We start from the raw sequence: 19,790 nt of genomic DNA, 5'->3' as shown, positions 1-19,790 counted from the left end.
GCCCTGATCGTGGATAACCTAACCTTATATGAAATTATGACTTTTTGAGCAGTTGTCCACTCTTTTTGTGGTCTCATTATCCAATTCGGTTTCTCATGGTGGAAAAAGTGCGCTCAGGCGTAGTCCGACATGCTGCTTGGTTTCATTCGGCCGACCAGCTTCATCAGCGAGCTGATCTAGTTTCAATCAAATTAGTACTCCCTTAATGTCAAAAAAAAGTACTCCCTCCTCTCACTTTCTGATGACGTTTCACGCAAGTTTTACAACATTAAGAAACATGTGAAATGACCATTTTGTAAAGTCTTCGCACAACTCGTTCCTCCATATCCACAACCCTGCCGCATCCATCCACACATCCCCATGTGCCGCAAGTAGGAATGACAATGGGTACCAGAAATCCAAAACTCAATGAGTTTTTACTCCACTAGGACATAGGTTTGGGTCAACTTTTAGACCCATAGATTTGTTAATGGGTACAAAGTCCGAACTGTTGGATTTATGGGCACCAGTTTGTTCCTACCTATTGGAATTATGGGCACGGGTTTGTTCCTACCTATTGGATTTATGGGCACGTGTTTGTTCCTACCTATTGGATTTATGGGCACGGATTTGTTCTTACAATACCCAAACCCGTAAATCCATGGATTTTTTAAATCTGATTCAACCTAGTGCAATTGTTATTTTATTTTGTGATTTTTTAGTAAACTTAACATTCCTTCTGCTTCACTTCTTATTTTGATAAATTTTAAATATTTTAGTGGCGGGTTGGGGTATTGTTGCTTTGTAGTTCTAGTGCATGTATATGCATATAATGGATTAGTGACTTATGATGTTATGATCATTAAATAATGAACTTGTTATTTATATTTTTATTTCCACTAGTAATTTTTTTATGAACAATGAACCTTTTTCTCATCATATTTTTGCTATAAATTTGATGCTTATTATAGTAAACTTGTTGATTATGATAGAAACTAGTATAATAAACTGCAAATCCACAGGCGACCCGTGGGTATCCGTTAACCCGACGGGCATGGGTCGTTTGGGCACAAAATTAAACCTGTGAGAGGTGATGGATTTTTAATGGGCATGTATTGTATTCGCGCGCACGGGTTTGGACAAGCAAAACCCGGCGGGTTTAGGCCTGCGCAAGCCCTCGTGCAAGGATTACTAATAAATCAACATGATTTTTTTTGTGCTGAGGTAGTTGTAGGAAGAACATGGTCAGTACGGGAAAACAACATCACACCATGTCTCGATGATTTTTTTTTTCTCTTTGAAAAGGAAGCCGGCAAGAGTTTTGCCATTCTTGATGATGAAGACATGTATGATTTGTTTTTTGAAGGATTTATGATTTGTAAAATAATATGCAGAGACGATCAAGACAGGTGTAAACTAGGTTGCAGGAAGGCAACACAGCTGTGCCACATGACCCACGTCAGAAATTAACTAGGCCTACCTAAAGATTAGATTGTGATTTAGGCGATGAGAGGTTGCCTGTCATTTCAATTCAAATTGCGTGTGTTGGGCCTAAAGTGGCCCAATGAACCAGCCCATACGTGTAATCCAGTTAAATTTGTTCCGGAAGAATTTTTGTTGCAGAACAATTTTTCAATTATTCCAACAATAAAAAGGCATTGTTCCAAAACAAAAAAAAATTGTTCCACCTTATCTGGCAGTCACATACGTGTGACTCCTAATATTTGCCGCATCCATCCACACATCCCCGTGTGCTGGGATGGCAATGGGTACCCGAAATTCGAAACTCAATAGATTTTACTTTATTAGGACATGGGTTTGGATCAACTTTTAGACTCGTGGGTTTATTAATGGGTACAAAGTCCTACCTATTAGGTTTATGGGCATAGTTTAATTAGTTCCTACAATATCCAAACCCGTAAATCCATGGATTTTTTTTAAATCCGATCCAACCTAGTGCCATTCTTATTTTATTTTGTGAATTTTTAATAAACTTAACATCCATTCTCCTTTACTTGTTATTTTGGTAAATGCTAAATATTTTGGTGGCGGATAGGGGTGTTGTTGCTTTGTAGTTCTAGTGAGTGTATATGCATATAATGGATTGATGACTTATGATGCTATGATCATGAAATAAAGAACTTGTTATCTACATTTTTATTTCCACTAGTAATTTTTTTTGTGAACAATTAACTTCTTGCTCATCATATATTTGCTGATTATGATAGTAACTAGTATATCAAACTGTAAATCCATAGGCGATGTAACACCCCAGATTTATTTCAAACCCGGAGGCTACCAAATACGGAATAAAAACACAAGTATAAAGATTAAACAAAAATTCGACAGAGTCTCCCCTGTAAATAGGTCATACTGGACAAGCGGTTTGTATGAAGAATTATCAAAATAGCATATAATGATGAATAAACATCACAGCCCATCCCAACACCAAAAGAAATAAGTTGACCCGACCTACCGAGTTCGTCTCAACCATAGAAAAAAAAGTAAAGCATCCAAGTTTAACCATTTATACTCTAGGAATTGACAATATCAACTAAGCATGTGTAAAAGTGTGTGTAATCTCTTGCAAAAAGTGCTACTCCCACTTTCCATGCATGCCGCAATCATTTGGTACCTAAAAACCAATTAAACACAAAGGTGAGTAAGAATACTCAGCAAGCACAACTAGAACTGGAAAGAACATAGCAACAACGATCCATGAAACTTGAATGAATAAACACCAGTGAAATAGTAGTTTTCGTCTGAAACGGACACAACTTGAAACATCCTTAGCATTTACCGGTAAAGCCGAGCAAGTGGGGCCAGCACTTACTCACAGGAACATGAATAAAAGAACCAAATTGCACATCCGGATACACCAGAACATGAATGGAATTTAAAAGAATATCTTGAATCCGGAATCAGGAAACATGAACAGATCATAGTTTCGAATATCATAAACACATGATAAAGCAATCGGATAATATAAGAAAAGAAACGGCAATCAACTTGCCAACAAACAAATTCGTCGTGCACTTGCCTTAATCTCGACGAGAACCCGGCGTATCGCTCTCGACTCTAGAACTCTAGAAACCTGTGCAGCAATCCATATTTAGGAACTAGCACAAGATACGATTATAAATTTTATTTTGATACCCGGAATTAATTTTCCACCTAGTCTAATTTGGGGTTATCCAGAAATTCGACTACACGCGGCTGACTCACTAATCTGACCATAACTTTTAATTCGCTTGACCAAATGCAGTAAATAAATACATCTTGAACATCTACAGAAAAATTCCTACAACTTTCGTTACAGCGCCCAGGGGAAATTCGGCTTCTAAATAAGTCGAAAGTAGATGAACATAATTCTGCATCTGCATTTAACCTTGTCTGACAGCAGCGCTACTTTGACCATTACTCCTAAACCACTAATCGGAATTGAGTAAAACTAGCGCCATTGGAAAGATATCGACGAAACCTACAACTTTCGTTACTGGAGTAGGATCAAATTCCCAAACAATTAATTCTAAAAACTTAGGAAAGAAATCAATCTAATTGATATGACATAACTACAGTCGATCTGACAGGTAACTAAATCTCTCCCAAAAGACCTCGCATCCATGTTCTGACCAGAGGTCAGCTTCTCCCTTTAATCTCACAAATTTCCAAGGGCTTTAGGGAAATGTCTAACCTTGTTTTTTCCTTCTTCTCCTGCCCTAATCGGTCGTCTGCTACCAGGCAGAAACAACAGCCACACGGGCTGCAAGGGCAGTAGGCAGCAGCACTTCCCCCAACCCAACGTAGCAATTGTCTCCTCCGTATTTTCTGCCCAACAGCCACGCACCACCGCTCAGCATCAAGCATGAAGGCAATCCCCCAAAGGACCATGAGAAGGAGTAGTGGAGGATACCTGGGAGGAGGAGTGTGTACCCTAGATGCGGCACGAGAGGCGGCTTGCTACTGGATCCAATAGGTGGAAGGAACACGGAGTGAAAAGAAAATAGGGGTGACGCAGGAGGGGCGGCGCAGAATAGGAGTTGTGAAAAACATCGTGATGTAGGAGGTAGACCGAAAGAGAAAACCTACCAATTCACCCGTTATCCAAAGTTGGCATGTGAGTAGTAAAACGGATTCGTTTTGACGAGCTCTACGCAACCATGGTCTCTGATCGTTCATACGACCAGCGATTCAAAAAGTCAACTTTTGATCAACTTCTATTCTTCCAAAAAGAAATTAAATTATCTGAATACTTGGGATATTACGTGCGACCCATGGGTATCCGTTAACCCGACAGGCACAGGTTTGGGCACAAAATTAAACCCGTGATGGGTGATGGATCTTTTGATTTTGCATATGCTCTTCATGCAATGCTCTTTTGATTTTGCTATCCCGATTAAGCAACGATGGGCTAGTGCTGATCAAGCTGCCGACTCTTGTGTGTGAGAGTTAAACCGATAATCTAGCAAGGGAGGGATGACATCACTAGCTCATTTGCGGACTTGAAACTAACAAATTTCCAGCATCATGAGCCCCTGGATGCAAATTGAAAGGGGCACAGTGTTTCCAACAGGGCATGGCAAGGGCGGAATCATTACAAACAAGATACATGTTAAATGCCTAGAAACAGAGGAACACAGAGTTCTTTAAGCTCACAGCATAGACCATAATGTTTTCCCTTGCTAGCACTATTGGTCTACTAACCTGATATAGCTCATAGAACATGCCCTCCAGCAACTAATGAACTCTGTAATTTCTTTTTCTGATAGCTAAAGAAGGGTGGTGTTCCTGTCAAAAAACAGCGACTTCACAGTTCAAAATGCTAGTTAATTGATTTATAGGAGCTAATTCTTCGATAAGCTGGAAGCTTCGAGTAGTTGATTTCCTTTCAGAAGAAACCAAGCAACGGGCAGAGTACTACAAACAGAGAGTGGAGTAATATGACAGCCACATTACACGTAAAACAGTGTGCGACTGACTGAACTAAAACCTGAGAACTTTCACCCAATATAACCGTCAGACGAACATGACCACAACTCAATGAGATGTGATGCTGTCAGCAATCAATTGTAATGCTAATTCACTAAGTAATGGAAGATACCATAGTTCCAAGTTGCTGACTCGTTGTGTTAAACAACACAGCAATTCGTAGTATTGCATTGGTCAAGTCATCAGATTAGAATTTGCAGGCCTCATGCATTGCCAACGTGTGCAACCTATGGTGCCCTTTTTTTACAAGGAATTTATGAGCCAATTTTTTCATCTTGAACAAAATACAAGCTACAGTCCAGTGGACCTGTCAGTCACAACCATAAGAGGAAGAGCATGTGGTGCATAAGACCATAACTGCACATGATGTCTTAGACTATCACGAAGGAAACTACCCAACATAATTCTAAAATTCCAAAGCATCAGATTCAGCCTAGTGGCTTTGTGAACTGGCAAGGTTTTAGCATGACCATATGTCTCAACTATCACAATCAAGTTACACAACCAAATAATAAACATTTCAATGTGTTACTCTGCAGGATACCCACAGCAGCAAACTCAGCTTGATAGTCCCATAAATTAGCTCAGGAACTACTACAGTTCAGATGATTAGTGATTATCCACGATTTGCAAATTAACTGTACTAAATCTTTAAGTTTCAGTTCCAAGTGCATTCCGAAACAGGCTGAAACAACAATCGTCATTCCGGAAGTGAAAAACTAAGCTGAAGCAATCAGATTCAGTTTTCTGTCAAAACAACCCCAATACATATTCTGCTCCAACTGCACTCATCAAGCATCAGCACAACACTAGCTGAATTAAGATTAACTCCAAACCTCGAACATAGCTTTGTCATTCTCATAAAAGGACCAGTGAGGAAAAACACAAGGTCTATAACTGGCCATGGTGGGTTGCAACACAAGATAATAAATATCTAACAGTATACTAATAAACATTTTAAAGCATCAGCCCTGCAAAATGCCTTGGTGGATTTGTAAATTGGCCAGGTATCGCAGTAGTGATTAGTTTGTCTCCACTGGGAGTGGCAATTTTCTACAAGCATAATCTGGAAAATACCAAGCATACAAGTTAAAAAAAAGTTAACAAATTCTAGCACATCTTGCCAAGATAAAAAAATTGTCCTTAATAAGTCAAACATGACCAAAGAGACTAGTTTAATTGGTTAACTGTGATGTTGCATAATCACATATTCAATTTTCAAAGCAAAAGTATGATCTACTCCCATATCTGAAAAACAAAGTTCTCACTAAGAAACATTTATTCCCATATCAGAATAATTAAATTCTCAGACGTGCCTCTTCTGATAATTTGCTGCTAGTACAATCAAAGAGCTACCATGCATAAAAGTCCAAAAAAATAAATAAAATTTTCTTAAGGAGGAAACACCGAAACAGTAGGGAGTGTCCATGCCTAATACCTAAAAGGATGATAAAATAGTGCACAAGATAAATGGTGATTAAAAATGGCTAATGGCTCGGTGCAATTCAAAAGGTTCCCAAGATTGGGTTTTATTTACCATGTGAGAAAATATTGCTAAAATAAAAATGCTTCCCATGGACAGGTTTTACCTGACAAATAGCTACTATACATGTGAGATTTCATTGTCTTATAAAGCACGTCTAAATTTATTTTCTTTTAATAACTAAAATCCACAGATCAAAACCAGAAGTTCAGACTAGAATATTGAGGCCATATGACGAGTAGGATTGAAAAAAAAAAGAGCAAAGGGATAGATATATTTTCTTTCAACTAAAATCCACATATCAATACCAGAAGTTCAGAATAGAATAATGAGGCCATATGACGCAGGATTTTTTTTTCAAAAAAAAAGGGGGAGCAAAGGGCTAGAACCATACCTGGAGTGTAGAAGCTCATGAAGGGTAGGACGGGACCGTAGACTGTTGGGCTCACCTTCCTCGCCAACCCTGACTCGAGATTGATAGTGAAGGTGCCAACACATGTGCCCACGAAGACGACGTTGACACCCTCCGCATAACCAATAACCCTCACCTTGCAATCAGTGATGGTAACGGGCAACACCGCCCGCATCTCGATCACCCTGAGCTGTACCCATCCTGCAACTCCCTCTGCATTCAGCATCTTCAACCTCGACCACAGGTAAAGGCTGGAATCCCAAGTGCTGCTGGCGAGCCCAAGCAGACCATCGCCGGCTGGCATGAGGGCAACGCCCCAGCAGTCGACGTTTGCAGGCAGGTCAATCGTAGACAGGCAATGCCTGCCCAAGTTATACTTGAGGATTTTATTGCCAGCATCCGGTGAAAGTAGGAAGTAAACTTCATCTCCGACGACGGCACCACTACTGCGCAGGATGAGACGATCCCAGGGATACTGGGCATCGAAATCGACCTCTAACTGAAGATAAACCGATGGCTGCCATGCACCGACCTGCGACGAGTACACACTCGCTTGCACACTACTGTCGTGCATATCATCATCATCATCGGTGGCCAAACCCACACCGACCACAAGGAAGGGACCGCCGTGGCAGTCGCGGTGGTCGCAGCCTGCAGCGGCGCAGAGTACCACGGCGTTCTCCAACAATATGTCGAGCTCTTGCTCTGGCACGTCCTCCCGCCTACCGGTGATTGGATCCCAGACAAGGAGGTCTTCGGTGAGCTGGAAGAGGACGCGCCCGTGGCGGCAGTCGAGGACGTACTGAAGGATGCAGTCGAACGCCGGCATTGAGAAGGGGGAGGCCGCTGCGACGGGGCAGAAGTCGGGGGACTTGTTGCCGTCGAAGAAGCCGAGCAGCGGAGGGGCCCGGTGGAAGCTGCGGTAGCGGCGGAGGAAGGCGGGGTCGGAGAGGACGCGGCGCCACGGCTTGCAGGCGAGGGACGGGCGGAAGAGGCTCGCCGGCTCGTCCGGCGGGAGGCGGAGGAGGATCTCCGGGATGACGTCGTCGTTCAGTTCCGGAGGCGGCGGCGGCGCCGCCATGGCGTGGTCGTGGTCGGCGAGGGTTTGGGTGGTGACGGGGGGATCCGAGGAGCGAGCGAGAGCCACCATTAGATCGGCCTGGCCCAGCAAAATTGAGGCGGGCCCACACATCATTGAAACACATGGAACCTGTCCAATGTTGCCTGAAAGAGCTGGAAGGCAGAAGCTTAAGTGCGGGAAGACAGATAAGCAGCATAGAAGATTATTGTATTGACTTGGTAATCGCTTGTTGCGTTGTTTTAGTTTCAGCTTTGAAGATTAGGTTGCCTGTCCACGAAGCAATACATGCAGCTGACAAGGATGTAAACACAACTTTATAGTCGTCATTCTTGTAACAGCTGTGAACGAGCTTCAATAAAATTCCAGTGCTTGGTGAGGTTCAACTCACAGAGTTTGACAAGAACTAATCTAAAAACTAAAATAATAGGAAGTAAGCAACGTGTTTACAGGTTGTGAAATGTGAAGACATTTCGTTAAGAATACATGATGTCCTCGTCATGGGAAAGGTAATCGCTATGAAATTTTTGTGTAGTTTTCCAGCTGAATGTGGCATGCCAGGAACTTTCCCTTGCATGCCATTCATGCAACCATTAAAAGGCGCCTACATGTCTGTATGCAGTTCATTAAATTCGATAAGAATCGGCACACCTTCTCTGATCTGTTCCTGAACCTGATATTTTGTTCCAGGACGCTGGGACAGCAATCTGTTGGTTCTGCACGGTGGTGCAGAGGTCACCGAGGTAAGGATTGAATTATCAGTAACTTATTAATTCTACTGCATTGCTCTTTTGTGTGGGTCACAAAAAATGTTCTTGTCTACCTTGTTTCGTTGATCAGAAGTTTATCAGCTTCCCAAAAGGAGCGCATATTCAGGCTCCTCATGGCGGAAATGGTGGGTTCAGCTGTTATTCAGGAGGCCGTGAGCAGAGTATCTTCTTTCGTGTTAGGAAAGCGCGAGGACAAGGAACCCAAAGGGCGCATTATTGAGAGATTAGAGATGGCGCTTGCTGAATTGGAGTTTGCTCTTGAGAGGTCCGTGAAGCTGCCAATCACAGATATCTCACTGCTTCATCGCAGGAAGGTGATCAATCATGCCTACACGGAGGCAGCAAATCTGCTTGACAAACACAAGTGGCAGTCACAGCAGGAAGACAGAGATTCAACGGATTAGTCATGGTAGAAGTCTGTCCTTCTTATCTCTCATTGGTCTGAAGAAGGATGAGTCATTGTGTTTGAGTTGCTCCGATGTTCAAAGATTTGAATGGTTTGCAGATTGTACCGGCAAGTTTGTAAGAGACAGAGTCCGGCTGTTCACTCCTGTCCTACACCTTTTGCAACCCTCTTGTTAGGCAACTACTTGAAGGGAAGACCCTTGGATACAGAAGGATGCAAGGAACCCAAGTGCACCATTGTTATGTATGGCCAATGTGTTCTGAAGGGCGCGGCGTTGAGGCAGAACTACAATATCACTATGAGGATCACAAGATGCCAGAAAAGGGGTTCCGTCTAGCATTGATGCTACGCCTGTCAGAAAGCACAGATGTAGTAGGGATTGCTCTTAAATGCTTGCTATCATTGGCATCTCATTTAAAGATTGTCACTGAATCTGCAATGGGAGAACTCAGTGTACTACCTAATTTACTGGACATCTCCAATTCTTATGCTCCTTCTTTAATTGGAATTCAACCGCAGTATATCCGGTACAGTGATATTTTTCGTCCAGATCCAGTATGTTGCAAAGCAAAAGGGGAGGGATTCTGTCCTAGCTCGTCAGACTTATCACACATACTGCCAGAGCCAGTCATGTATGCCGATTTCCGATGCTATATTTCAGCAAAAGAGTATAGCCTGATTAGATCAACTGATGATGTGAACAGACTACCTCTGGAGCTAGTAGCTGCGATTGTCCCTCATCTTGTGCAGGAAGGCCTGAAAGAGAGTTATGCATGTGAGGTCACTGGATTCAAAGAACAGCGTAGGGATGGTAGCATACAGGAGATGACTGAAATGGTAAGATCACAGGCGACCAATCATTTCGTCCGTGAGCCAGAGCTGACGGATTATGGGGTGCTCTGGATCTCTGCACATGGTTGTGCATACTATGGTGTGCAGAAGATAAACTCTGAAATGAGAAGTGTTGCCAATGCTGACAGTAGGTTCAAAACCCAGGGAGTTGCAAAGAGAAGGCGTAGAAGTTGTGTTTAGCAGCCAAGGTGAAAGGGTGTGTTGTGCTGTGTTTGGATCAAGATGTATGCTGACAGTATGTCTAATGTCTGTGACCCTGTGTATGTGCATTGCATCTTGTACTTGTCCATGTCGTGTAAGAACTCTCTATGGTGTAATCTGTTTTGTGATATACTTTCCTCACGATTATTGTGCTTCCATCATCTACCAAGATCTATTACCGTTTGTTTGTTATGCATTGGATATCCCTTTTGTTTTGTTTATCTTCGGAAAGGAAGGCCTAAACTAACTGCAACTATGAGATTGCATTGTCATCACAACCCGACATGGACAGGTGAAAAGTCAAACCACTGAATCACGCCAGAATTAGTTCAGGGGATGGATTCATAATTTGTAGCACGAGCGATATATAGCCTCCCCGCACAAAGCATGTCTTTCCATTTTATTCCGCAAGTGGTATTCTAGTTTATTAATTAGTTCTCAACGGATGTTCTGCAGGGAAAAAAATTCTTAACAATGAATTTGTTTCCGTTTTGTCCATCAATTAATATTAAAATTTTATAACTGCAAACGAGGATACTACTCATGATGCAATGCTCGCTTAACCTGTTAAATTACACTTGGGTCAGCAAGATGAGAGAGAAAAGCTTCCATTTACTGTTGCTACTTGCTACTGCAGACTTCCAGGACTTAAACATTTCTGAAATTGCGATCTCGCATTCACCGAGATCCAAACTAAATCTTTTCGCCGAATGCGCAGTGGGAAAAGACACTCTACCACCTAATTAGTTTGCAAGAATTTTGTATTAAAACGCCGATGTTATTAACTTATTATATATGCATGGCAGTTGCATCATGAACATGTCTCTGATCCAAAATTACATCGACGGTTGGAGGATCCTAACGTTTCATGAACCTGAGCAGTTGTCTGAAGTTCATTTGGAAAGTGACATTAGAGGAGAGCAAGGAAGCAGCGACGCCATGCCGCCCAACCAGACGCTCCACCTCCCCCCACCGGCCTTCGACTTAACATATCCTCCACGCCGCCGCGCTCACCACACGACACGCGCCGCCGAAACGGCTCGGCTCTCCGACAGAGGCTCCGGTGCTCGGTGCAGCTGCCGGCGGCAGCGGCGGCGGTGTTCCACGTCAGGGCTACCAGCGCGCGTTGAAGTGAAGGCGAAGATGCCCTCTTCCCAGCATCGCTCACCGGCTCCCGTCTCGCCAACGACCAGGCACCAGGGGACCGGGGGGTGGACGGTAAATGAAATACCGTCCACCCCTGGGCAACACCTGACGCCAACGCATTGTGCAGGCGCCCTCTCGTCATCCGCAGGCAGCGCTGCTTCGCCGGCGTTGCCTCTAGCCGCCCCCGGCCACCCATAGTTCGGTCTGCCGCAGCTCTACTCAGAGTACACGCCGTGGTCGCCGACCACCGCCGGTCAGGCCAATGGCGCGCGCGCATGCCAGTGCCAGAGACACACCGCCGAGCAGCACTTCCCTCGAGTAACGGCTCGGACAGAGGCTACGGCGCTTCTCCAGCCACGCCGCCCCCCCCCCGGCGACCACGCGCCGGCGACCCCGCCTGTAATGTCTCATCTGCTTGCTTCTTTCCATGTGGCAAGTTGGACGCGGTTGCTTTTCTTCTCGATCGTGGACCTCCTGATGAACACATACTCCGTAGAACTTCAGTCCCTTCTCTTTCTTGACAAATTTTGCAGATTTGTATTGTCCCCTTCATTCATTAAACAAAGCAATCCATTGACACAAATGAGACTAATCACTCCATCAAAGCTATGAAGCTAAAGCCACAGTTACCGGCGGCACCGCAGCTACAGCTGAAATTTGAAACCATGTAACATGGATCTGTAAGGTAAAGAGGAATCAATACAGAATGGAAATTGGATTTTTTTTTTCTTTTTAGGGAATAGCTGATTGAATCATGGCGTCCTCAGGCTCAACACAGCATTTGGTCATGCGCAAGAAGGATTCAGTAGTGATGACAGACACTGATAAACCCAGCATGTCAGTGAGTAAAGTTCAACAAATGCAGTTACAGGTCCTAGGACTGATCGGGGAATGGAAAGCCAATGTGCATTATGGTCTAATTTAGTAATTTCCATGTGGCTAATCAAGCCAATGTGTAACACATAGCTCTTGATGGGGTTGTTAATATGTGCTTGATTTGTAACGCGTCATTCTTCGTGTTTGATAAGCTGGGTATTGTTACATGGTTTTGCTTCACCATAATTGTAGATTGAGTTGGGGTTTGTGATAAAAGCTTCTTTAAATATTCTGTACCCTTAGCGACTAAAGAGGATACCATAATGTCTCATGTTCATTTTCAGTTACTTCAGGGACTTTCTGTCTTCAGGAAGAATCTCATGCAAGTATGCACATCCATATGATTCAGAAAGTTCTCTGGGTTTGTATCTTAGTGACATCAAAATACAATTGATTCCGTGCTACATTTCATTTTTATAGAGTAGCCTCTCCAAATCACCAAGTTTGTTTGCTGCAAGATAAAAACAGGGGGAGTAGCCAGCTGAAATTATTTCAGCATGATGTTACCCCTGAAGCACAGGAGAGCCAGAGGGCCATGCCGCCAGCCCCACCGGACACGGCCGGCGACGGCCCTGCTCGCCGCCACCCCCTCCTTCCAAGCAGCCTGACACCAGAACGCAGTTACGCAGCCACCGTGCTCCGTTCAGCCACCCGTCGAACGTCACCGCCGGCGACTTCTCCCTCCACCACGGCGCCGCGTCTGTCGTGGGCGCGGCCGCGTCCCCCCCGCTTGATGCACTTTACTCCGAGCACACACCATGGCCGCTAAGCCGGAGTACACCTGCACGCGCGGCGCAACGGGGCAGGCAGAGGCCGCGGTGCTTGGTGCCGACGCAGGCGGCGGCGGATGCCTCGCCGGCTCTCTCAGCTTCTGTTCTTGACGGGACGGGAAGAGAAAGACTTTGATTATTCCGGGGTGTCCTCGTCGTGCCCTCGCGTGCCGGCTCTTGGCTCGCCGGAGCCGGCGGGCGGCCTTTACCGCTGGACACGGCCATCTGGGGGTGGACAGTATCCTAATTACCATCCGGGGTGGACGGTATTTCATTTACCGTCCACCCCTGGGCAGCTGAGGGCCGTCCAATCCACATCTGACTGCCGAGATATACTCGACTCGGACTGCAGGGAAGCGAAAGGGGCTCTTCCCCCACCCCCTCGTCGTGGCCGCCGTGATCCCGCGGCGCTGCCCCGCGAAACTCCGGCGAGGCCCCAAGCCTTGCTTGCACGAGCGTCAAGCTGGAGTTCTTTCGACCTGGCCGGAAAACTCTCGGTGGGTTCTTCTCTTGTATGGCAAATCGGATGCATTTTATTCTCATCTTGGACCTCCTGAATGCTGAACCGCAGTTTGTTTCTGCGTCCATGGCTGAACGGTCGGATACTTCTGAAGCGCCGGCGCCGCCATGCGGGGTTCAGAGCCGGAGATGCGCCGGAGAAGAAGATGCGTTTTGCTCGAAACAACCGATACTCCATCTCGCACTGAAATGTTTTTTTTTTGTATGCATCGGCTGCAGAGAAGGAAGATGCCTGTTGTCGTCAGAAAGCCTGATGGGCCTTGTTGATCGTCCCCACGAACCTGTGTGAAATTGACTCGGTGAATTCTTGGCGCGCATTGTCATTCAGACCTTCAGAACGTAGGATGGAGCTTGTTTCCTACCATGCCATCTCTAGATTTGTTCAGCACAACGATCAACCAGAGCTTCCGTAATTTTGGTAATTGACTGGTACCCTGTTTTTTGGCCTACACATCGCCCAGAAGCAGGAGGAGAGCAAGGAACCGCCATGCCGCCAGACCCAGAAGCTCCACCGTCGTCGCGCTCTGCATCGCGTCGCACCTCGTCACGACTCACGACACGGACACACGGCCGGCGATGACCCAGCTCAGTAGCTCACCCACCAACTAGCAACCTGACACCAGCAGGCACAACCACCGTCGATGGCCAGCCGACGCCGGACGCCCGTGCGACGGTATGCCATGGCTCCCTGGGGCTTGCCCGTTTTCTATGTACAAGGCTTTGCCTGTGGTCGAGGAATGCTGATCCAGAGGTAGTTGTTGCAAGATGGGTCCAATTAAGGGGCATTGATCTTCTGACACGGGTGCCCTTTTGGTCTAGTGTAGAACTGGCTGGTTCTACCCAAGGCTTCGGTACCATATTTGTGGTCACAGATGTTGGTGTCTTCGCAATGGAGCTCGAGTCAGGCGATGTGAGGAAGGTAGGAAAGCCTAGGAAACACTTGACCATCTTCCCCTTCATGAGCTTCTTCACTCCAGGTATTGTGCTAGCCACTTTACTTAGATGTAACCCTGCACTGTACTTCTGTACATTTGCGTAGTCCTGATTTATATATATATATATATATATATATATATATATATATATATATATATATATTGATAGTGGAATGTAAATAATAGTCCCATACTGAAAATATCTTTGAAAATGTTGGCCAATGCTTGCAAACTGAATGTATGACACTGTTGGAAGATCACACTTGTTTTTGTTATGTTTGAATTGTTAAACACTGTTTTTGAAATTGTCAGGATCGATGTGCCAGGAAGTAGTGCACCTTTTTCTTTATTTCACAAACCTGAAGTTGTTGGTCTATCATTTGGATATATCCTATGATAAGCTAATGAGTAATGACATTTTACTTTGTACATCATTTCAGACGGTTTTTTAAATCTAAACAACTGGCACTCACCACTATTTCTTCTTAAAAGGCTGAGCTATGAAACAAATTTTGACTTATATGCGCGTTACTTTCAGATTATGCTAGCAGTGTATTGCCATCATCAGCGGAGGCACACTAATCACTATTGAGCAAGCCCAAGTATATTAGCCCCAAGGTGTCAAGCTGAGTCTGCTGCTGTTGGCATATGGCAGGGTTGATGCTTCCAAATGTCTAGTCTTCTGTTGGGTATAGTTTGATCTATTAAAGTGTCCATGGCAAGTTATGGGACCTTTGGTTGTTCTTCTTTAGTTGGTTATGATCATGAGTTCATGACTGTCAAGACTATATTTCAAGTTTACTGTCAATCTTGTTTCAGTTCTGCTGAAATCATTACTTTTGTTAGGGTCATATGATGCTTGACAACTCCACCAAAACTGATGATACATTTTGCTTCTTTTTCACTTCTGGAATGTGGATAACAGTTTCAGGATTTTCAGGAATATGTTTGGAACACTAGTCAGTTCAATGATTCAATCGCATACTGTTTTAAGCTGACTGAAGGAGCGATGTTGTTCCGTTTTCTGTTTGTGGATTTCAGAGTGCATCTGCAACTTTGCTTGCTTTCATCTGAAACGGAGCTAACCATTTCAGCTTCTCCAAGCATTAGCTTCTACAAGGAAGCGCCCTGTTGCAACTGATAAAATTGAGCGGATAGCCAAAGTGCTGAATAATTCGGCACCTCCGCTGCCTTTGATCTCACCATCTCCTTTACACTTCCAATTTCGCATTTATTCGGATGTGTGCTGGTGATTATCTCGTGGCAGCAAGAGAGGTCCCTCGTGACGTTTTCAGAAAGCTCAATCGAATCAACAGATTACCAATAGAATCTGCAGAAAGCAGAAACGGATTACTGAAACCAAACCATAAAGACTAGTATTTTTCAATTCCAAGAGGGTGCTCAGAAAGCTGAAAACCTGAAACTAGTGCTCTTTCGCACAAGCCAAACTGGGACATAAACGTGCAGGCTATTTCTTTCATAATTGAAAAAACAACAGTTGCAATGTCGGTGCCAAACAGAATTGAACATGCAGCTCAACCAAGCAGAAATATACGATTAAAAAAATACAGTTCTTAAGTAATAATCATGATGATATTTTGGAACCTTGTCCAAAATTGAACAACAGTGATTCAGTTTTCAAGCAAAACATGGCATATTGAGTTTCTACTTTCTAGTGGTCGCACCACACACGGACCGGTAAAAGACTCACGACTGCAATAAACTGAAACATAGTTTTTGATTCATACAAACAGAAATTTTGATTTGAAGAGTGCTAGTCGACCAAGATAACTGCTGATACTATTCTTCTCTGAAACTTTCTCATGAGCCTCAGCTCTGCAGATGATAGATTTGCTCAAATGCTTAGTAGGAAATAAAACACCGGACAGCATCAGCACTGCACAGTGATGGATTTGCATTCCATTTGCCTGGTTATGTCCTCAAATGGCTCACAGAAGTTCACTCAGCCTCCATTGGCCACAGGTGCTGCAAGTATTCCACTAGCACATGCTGAAAATAAACCGAGCATAAAGCTCATCATGTTAAAGATCAGCAATCAAACTTGCAGTACCATGAAGGGCAATGTACTAAACAATAACAAAAAGTCCGAGGTATATTCAAATTAAATTCAATTTCTGGATCACAAATACTGTTTTTTATGCTCCTTGTGCCTCGGAATAAATCCTGACTAAATACAATGTCACTTGTAGCCTGGGCAGTGGGCACTAATAAACTTTCTATTATTATGCATGCCTTCAGCCTTCTTGCTCAAAAGGTGAAGTTAACTATGAGGTGGTAATTAAATACTCGCATATATATCAGAATTAACCAAACACAGAGAAACATGAGAAATCTTACCTGGAATGTAGAAACTAGTGTACAGCCAGCAATAAGAGTAGGGTTTCTCCGTCTTGCACACCTTCCTTGTCAGTAATGTCTTGAGCTCAATGGTGTAAAGAGCATCACCTGGTGTCACAACAATGCAGTTGATTGCATCCACAAAGCCACTCAAATACGGTGAGAGGTTGAGAATTGGGAACAGCGTCTCCAGATCGATGACCCTGCGCTTTTCCCATCGGCCGTATCCATCAGGTTCAGGGCCCGTCTCCATCAACCACAGATGGAGGCTGTTGGCCTTCACGAAGGCAAATCCCAGCCTGCCGTTCTCCTCCGGCATGACGACGCCGCCGTCGTAGCAAGTCTCCACGTCCGGCGGGTCGACCACGGCGAGGTTTTCCCCGACCAGGTCGCACCGCAGGATCTCATTGCCGAAGTCACCAATGAAGTAGAGTTCGTTCCCCAACAGCGCGGCGGGCACATTGTCGACGGTGATGCAGGAGGTGGTGGAGTAAGCGTAATCCGGCGGGAGGTAGATGTAATCGATCGGGGCGGAGGTCAGTGCGCTCCACGCACCGGTCTCCGACGAGTAGAGGCAGGCGTGCACTTTCCCTTGGATGCCGGTGCCCACTAAGGCCACGAGGAAGGCACCCCCGTGGCAGGCGAGGCGGTCGCAGCGGGAGCCCGCGCCCGCGGCGCAGAGCACCGCGCCATTGCAGACGAGCGAGAAGATGCCGGGCACATCCGGGAGGCGGCGCAGGTCGCCGGTGATAGGGTCCCAGACGGAGAGGCCCCCGGAGCCGAGGTTCTCGAGGAGCACGCGGCCGTGGCGGCAGTCGAGCACGTTGCAGCCGCTGTGGTCGGCGGCGGGCGGGCGGAACGACGCGGTGGGGACGAAGACCGCGTCCCCCCAGAAGGCGCCGAGCACGGGAGGCGTCCGGTGGAACGCGCGGTAGCGGGCAGGGAAGGTGGGGTCGGCGAGGGCGCGGCGCCAGGAGACTTACCTTTTTTATCTTCAAAAACAACGGAGCAAATTGAATCTAGTAGAGGCTGCACAGTTGAGATGAGAAGAAGGGGTTTGAAGATTTTTTCTTTGGGGTATTATGGTAATTAAATCGAGGGAAATCAATGGGAAGAGAATATATCGAATTAAGAGATGAATTTGTGTATTTTTTCTTTTACCACAATATAGGAGCAGCAGGAAGCCAGGGAGGAGACAGAGGAGCGGCAGATCTCCAATCCTAAACAAGAAAGAGTTTATTTTTAACCATTAATATCTCAGTAAAATGACAAGAAAGAAGCATAAATAAAAATTCATGACAAAAAAAACTTACCCTTTTATTTATTTTATAAACATGAGCAAGCAACTCGGTTCTAGTAGGAACTGCACGGTTCGGATGAGAAGCAAGGGAGTCCATAACTTTTCAAATCTTCTAAGATAAACCGAGTGAAATCAACGAGAAGAGAGAAATTGGTTGCTTGCGTGTTTGACGAGAAACATGTGGATCCGACAGCCCAATGACCAAGTGGGTGGGCCAGTGGGTGTCACTTGGCTGGGTACTGGAATTCGACTAGCTTGACGATGCTGAGGAAGCGCCCGAGCTTCTGAGGTGAGAGTCTGCCATGTGGAACCGATCGAGGACACCATGCTCAGATCCACATGAATAAATTGGATAAGGAGATGGGCTTGTGTCTTTTTACCACAATAGGAGCAGTAAGGAGCCAGGAGAAGAGATGAAGAAGAGGCAGATTTCCAATCCTAAACAAGAAAGAGTTTATTTTAACAATTAATATCTCAGCAAAATGACAAGAAAGAAGCATAAATAAAAGTTCATGACAAAAAAATCTTACCCTTTTATTTATCTTATAAACACGACCAAGCAACTCGGATCTAGTAGGAACTGCACGGTTCAGATGAGAAGCAAGGGAGTCCATAACTTTTCAAATCTTCTAAGATAAATCGAGTTAAATCAACGAGAAGAGAGAAATTGCTTGCTTGCGTGTTCGACGAGAAACATGTGGATCCGACAGCCCGATGACCAAGTGGGTGGGCCAGTGGGTGTCACTTGGCTGGGTACTTGGATTCGACTAGCTTGACGATGCTGAGGAAGCGCCCAAGCTTCTAAGGTGAGAGTCTGCCATGTGGGACCGATCGAGGACGCCATGCTCAGATCCACATGAATAAATTGGATTAGGTGATTGGTTTGTGTCTTTTTACCACAATAGGAGCAGTAAGGAGCCAGGAGAAGAGATGAAGAAGAGGCAGATCTCCAATCCTAAACAACAAAGAATTGATTTTAACCATCAAGATCTCGAGAAAATGATAGTAAAGAAGCATAAATCAAAACTTGCCTTTTTTTATCTTCAAGCAATCCAGATCCAGTTTGGGGACTATACGGTCGAGATGAGAAATTATGGCTTCCATAATTTTCTCAGTGTTCTAGGGTTAAGCGATGGGGAAATTGATGGAAAACAAGGGGGGGGGGATCACTTGCCTGCACGCATGGACGGATTTCTCGAGAAATCTCCACTTATTGAAATCACTTGCCTACTGACACTGGTTCCTCAACACATTTGCGCTGCAAAACAGAGAAAACACAGGAGAGATTAGAGGAATTCATATAAAGATAATTAAGGAGAAAGAAGAGAGGAGATGAGATGAATCTGAGAGGAAAGAAGAGGAGAGATTCACCCGGTCAGATGCAGAGAATGGTGAGTGATCGACTAGGAGCAGCGACAACAAGGGTATATAAGCCAATCCTTAGCATCTCAGGAGCCAAGCTGGAGAAGACCTTTGTGCACCCGGCAGGCCAAACCAAACGCTACTTGAGGCAACCAATTAAACCAAGGTTCAGTTACGCGGGGCGTCGGCAGGGAAGAGGGCGGGGGGGGGGGGGGGGGGGTGGGTTGGTTGGGCTGAATCCAAGGAGCCATTTTGGCTTGTGAGTCATTTTCCAGACAATATTTGACGCAACCACTACAAACTAAATACATATCATTATTTTTACTGAAATTTGGATACTGCCAAGTATAATCA

The 19,790-nt window shown here is 45.0% G+C and overlaps 2 protein-coding genes and 2 long non-coding RNA genes across 6 annotated transcripts; 1 reads left to right on the top strand and 3 right to left on the bottom strand.

The window, feature by feature from the left end:
- Positions 1–5,990: 5,990 nt before the first annotated feature.
- LOC120659449 lies at positions 5,991–8,238 on the bottom strand. The gene is made up of 2 exons (XM_039937603.1): positions 6,846–8,238; positions 5,991–6,034 (listed from the first exon to the last, which is right to left on the bottom strand). The coding sequence occupies exons 1-2, from the start codon at positions 8,056–8,058 to the stop codon at positions 5,991–5,993; spliced, it is 1,257 nt and encodes a 418-aa protein (XP_039793537.1). The 5' UTR covers positions 8,059–8,238.
- A 5,997-nt stretch (positions 8,239–14,235) lies between these two features.
- Positions 14,236–15,415, top strand: LOC120660851. Its single transcript, XR_005669754.1, has 2 exons — positions 14,236–14,458; positions 14,955–15,415. It is a non-coding gene; the product is annotated as an uncharacterized LOC120660851 (long non-coding RNA).
- Positions 15,416–15,982: 567 nt separating this feature from the next.
- LOC120659439 lies at positions 15,983–17,753 on the bottom strand (the record flags this gene model as incomplete). Its single annotated transcript, XM_039937593.1, has 2 exons — positions 15,983–16,426; positions 16,775–17,753. Coding segments are annotated over 2 exons (1,026 nt in total), but the record flags the coding sequence as incomplete, so codon positions are not given.
- A 31-nt stretch (positions 17,754–17,784) lies between these two features.
- On the bottom strand, positions 17,785–19,110 carry LOC120660831. 3 transcript variants are annotated; one of them, XR_005669749.1, is made up of 5 exons: positions 18,605–18,743; positions 18,455–18,512; positions 18,088–18,371; positions 17,936–17,994; positions 17,785–17,803 (listed from the first exon to the last, which is right to left on the bottom strand). It is a non-coding gene; the product is annotated as an uncharacterized LOC120660831 (long non-coding RNA). The 3 variants fall into 3 exon arrangements; XR_005669747.1 differs by lacking the exon at positions 17,785–17,803 and having other exon boundaries at positions 17,810–17,994; XR_005669748.1 differs by lacking the exons at positions 17,785–17,803; positions 18,455–18,512; positions 18,605–18,743 and adding an exon at positions 18,972–19,110 and having other exon boundaries at positions 17,810–17,994.
- Between the last annotated feature and the right edge of the window lie 680 nt (positions 19,111–19,790).

The sequence above is a fragment of the Panicum virgatum genome, chromosome 2K, assembly GCF_016808335.1.
Source record: "Panicum virgatum strain AP13 chromosome 2K, P.virgatum_v5, whole genome shotgun sequence".
Classification (NCBI taxonomy): Eukaryota; Viridiplantae; Streptophyta; class Magnoliopsida; order Poales; family Poaceae; genus Panicum; species Panicum virgatum.
Note: the sequence above shows the minus strand (reverse complement) of the source record. Positions and strands in the feature narration are given on the sequence as shown.

Coding starts and splice junctions, on each gene's coding strand:
- LOC120659449 (XM_039937603.1), bottom strand. CDS start 8,058: ATGATGTGTGGGCCCGCCTCAATTTTGCTGGGCCAGGCCGATCTAATG. Junction 6,035..6,845: donor CATGAGCTTCTACACTCCAG/GTATGGTTCTAG, acceptor GGTATTTTCCAG/ATTATGCTTGTAGAAAATTG.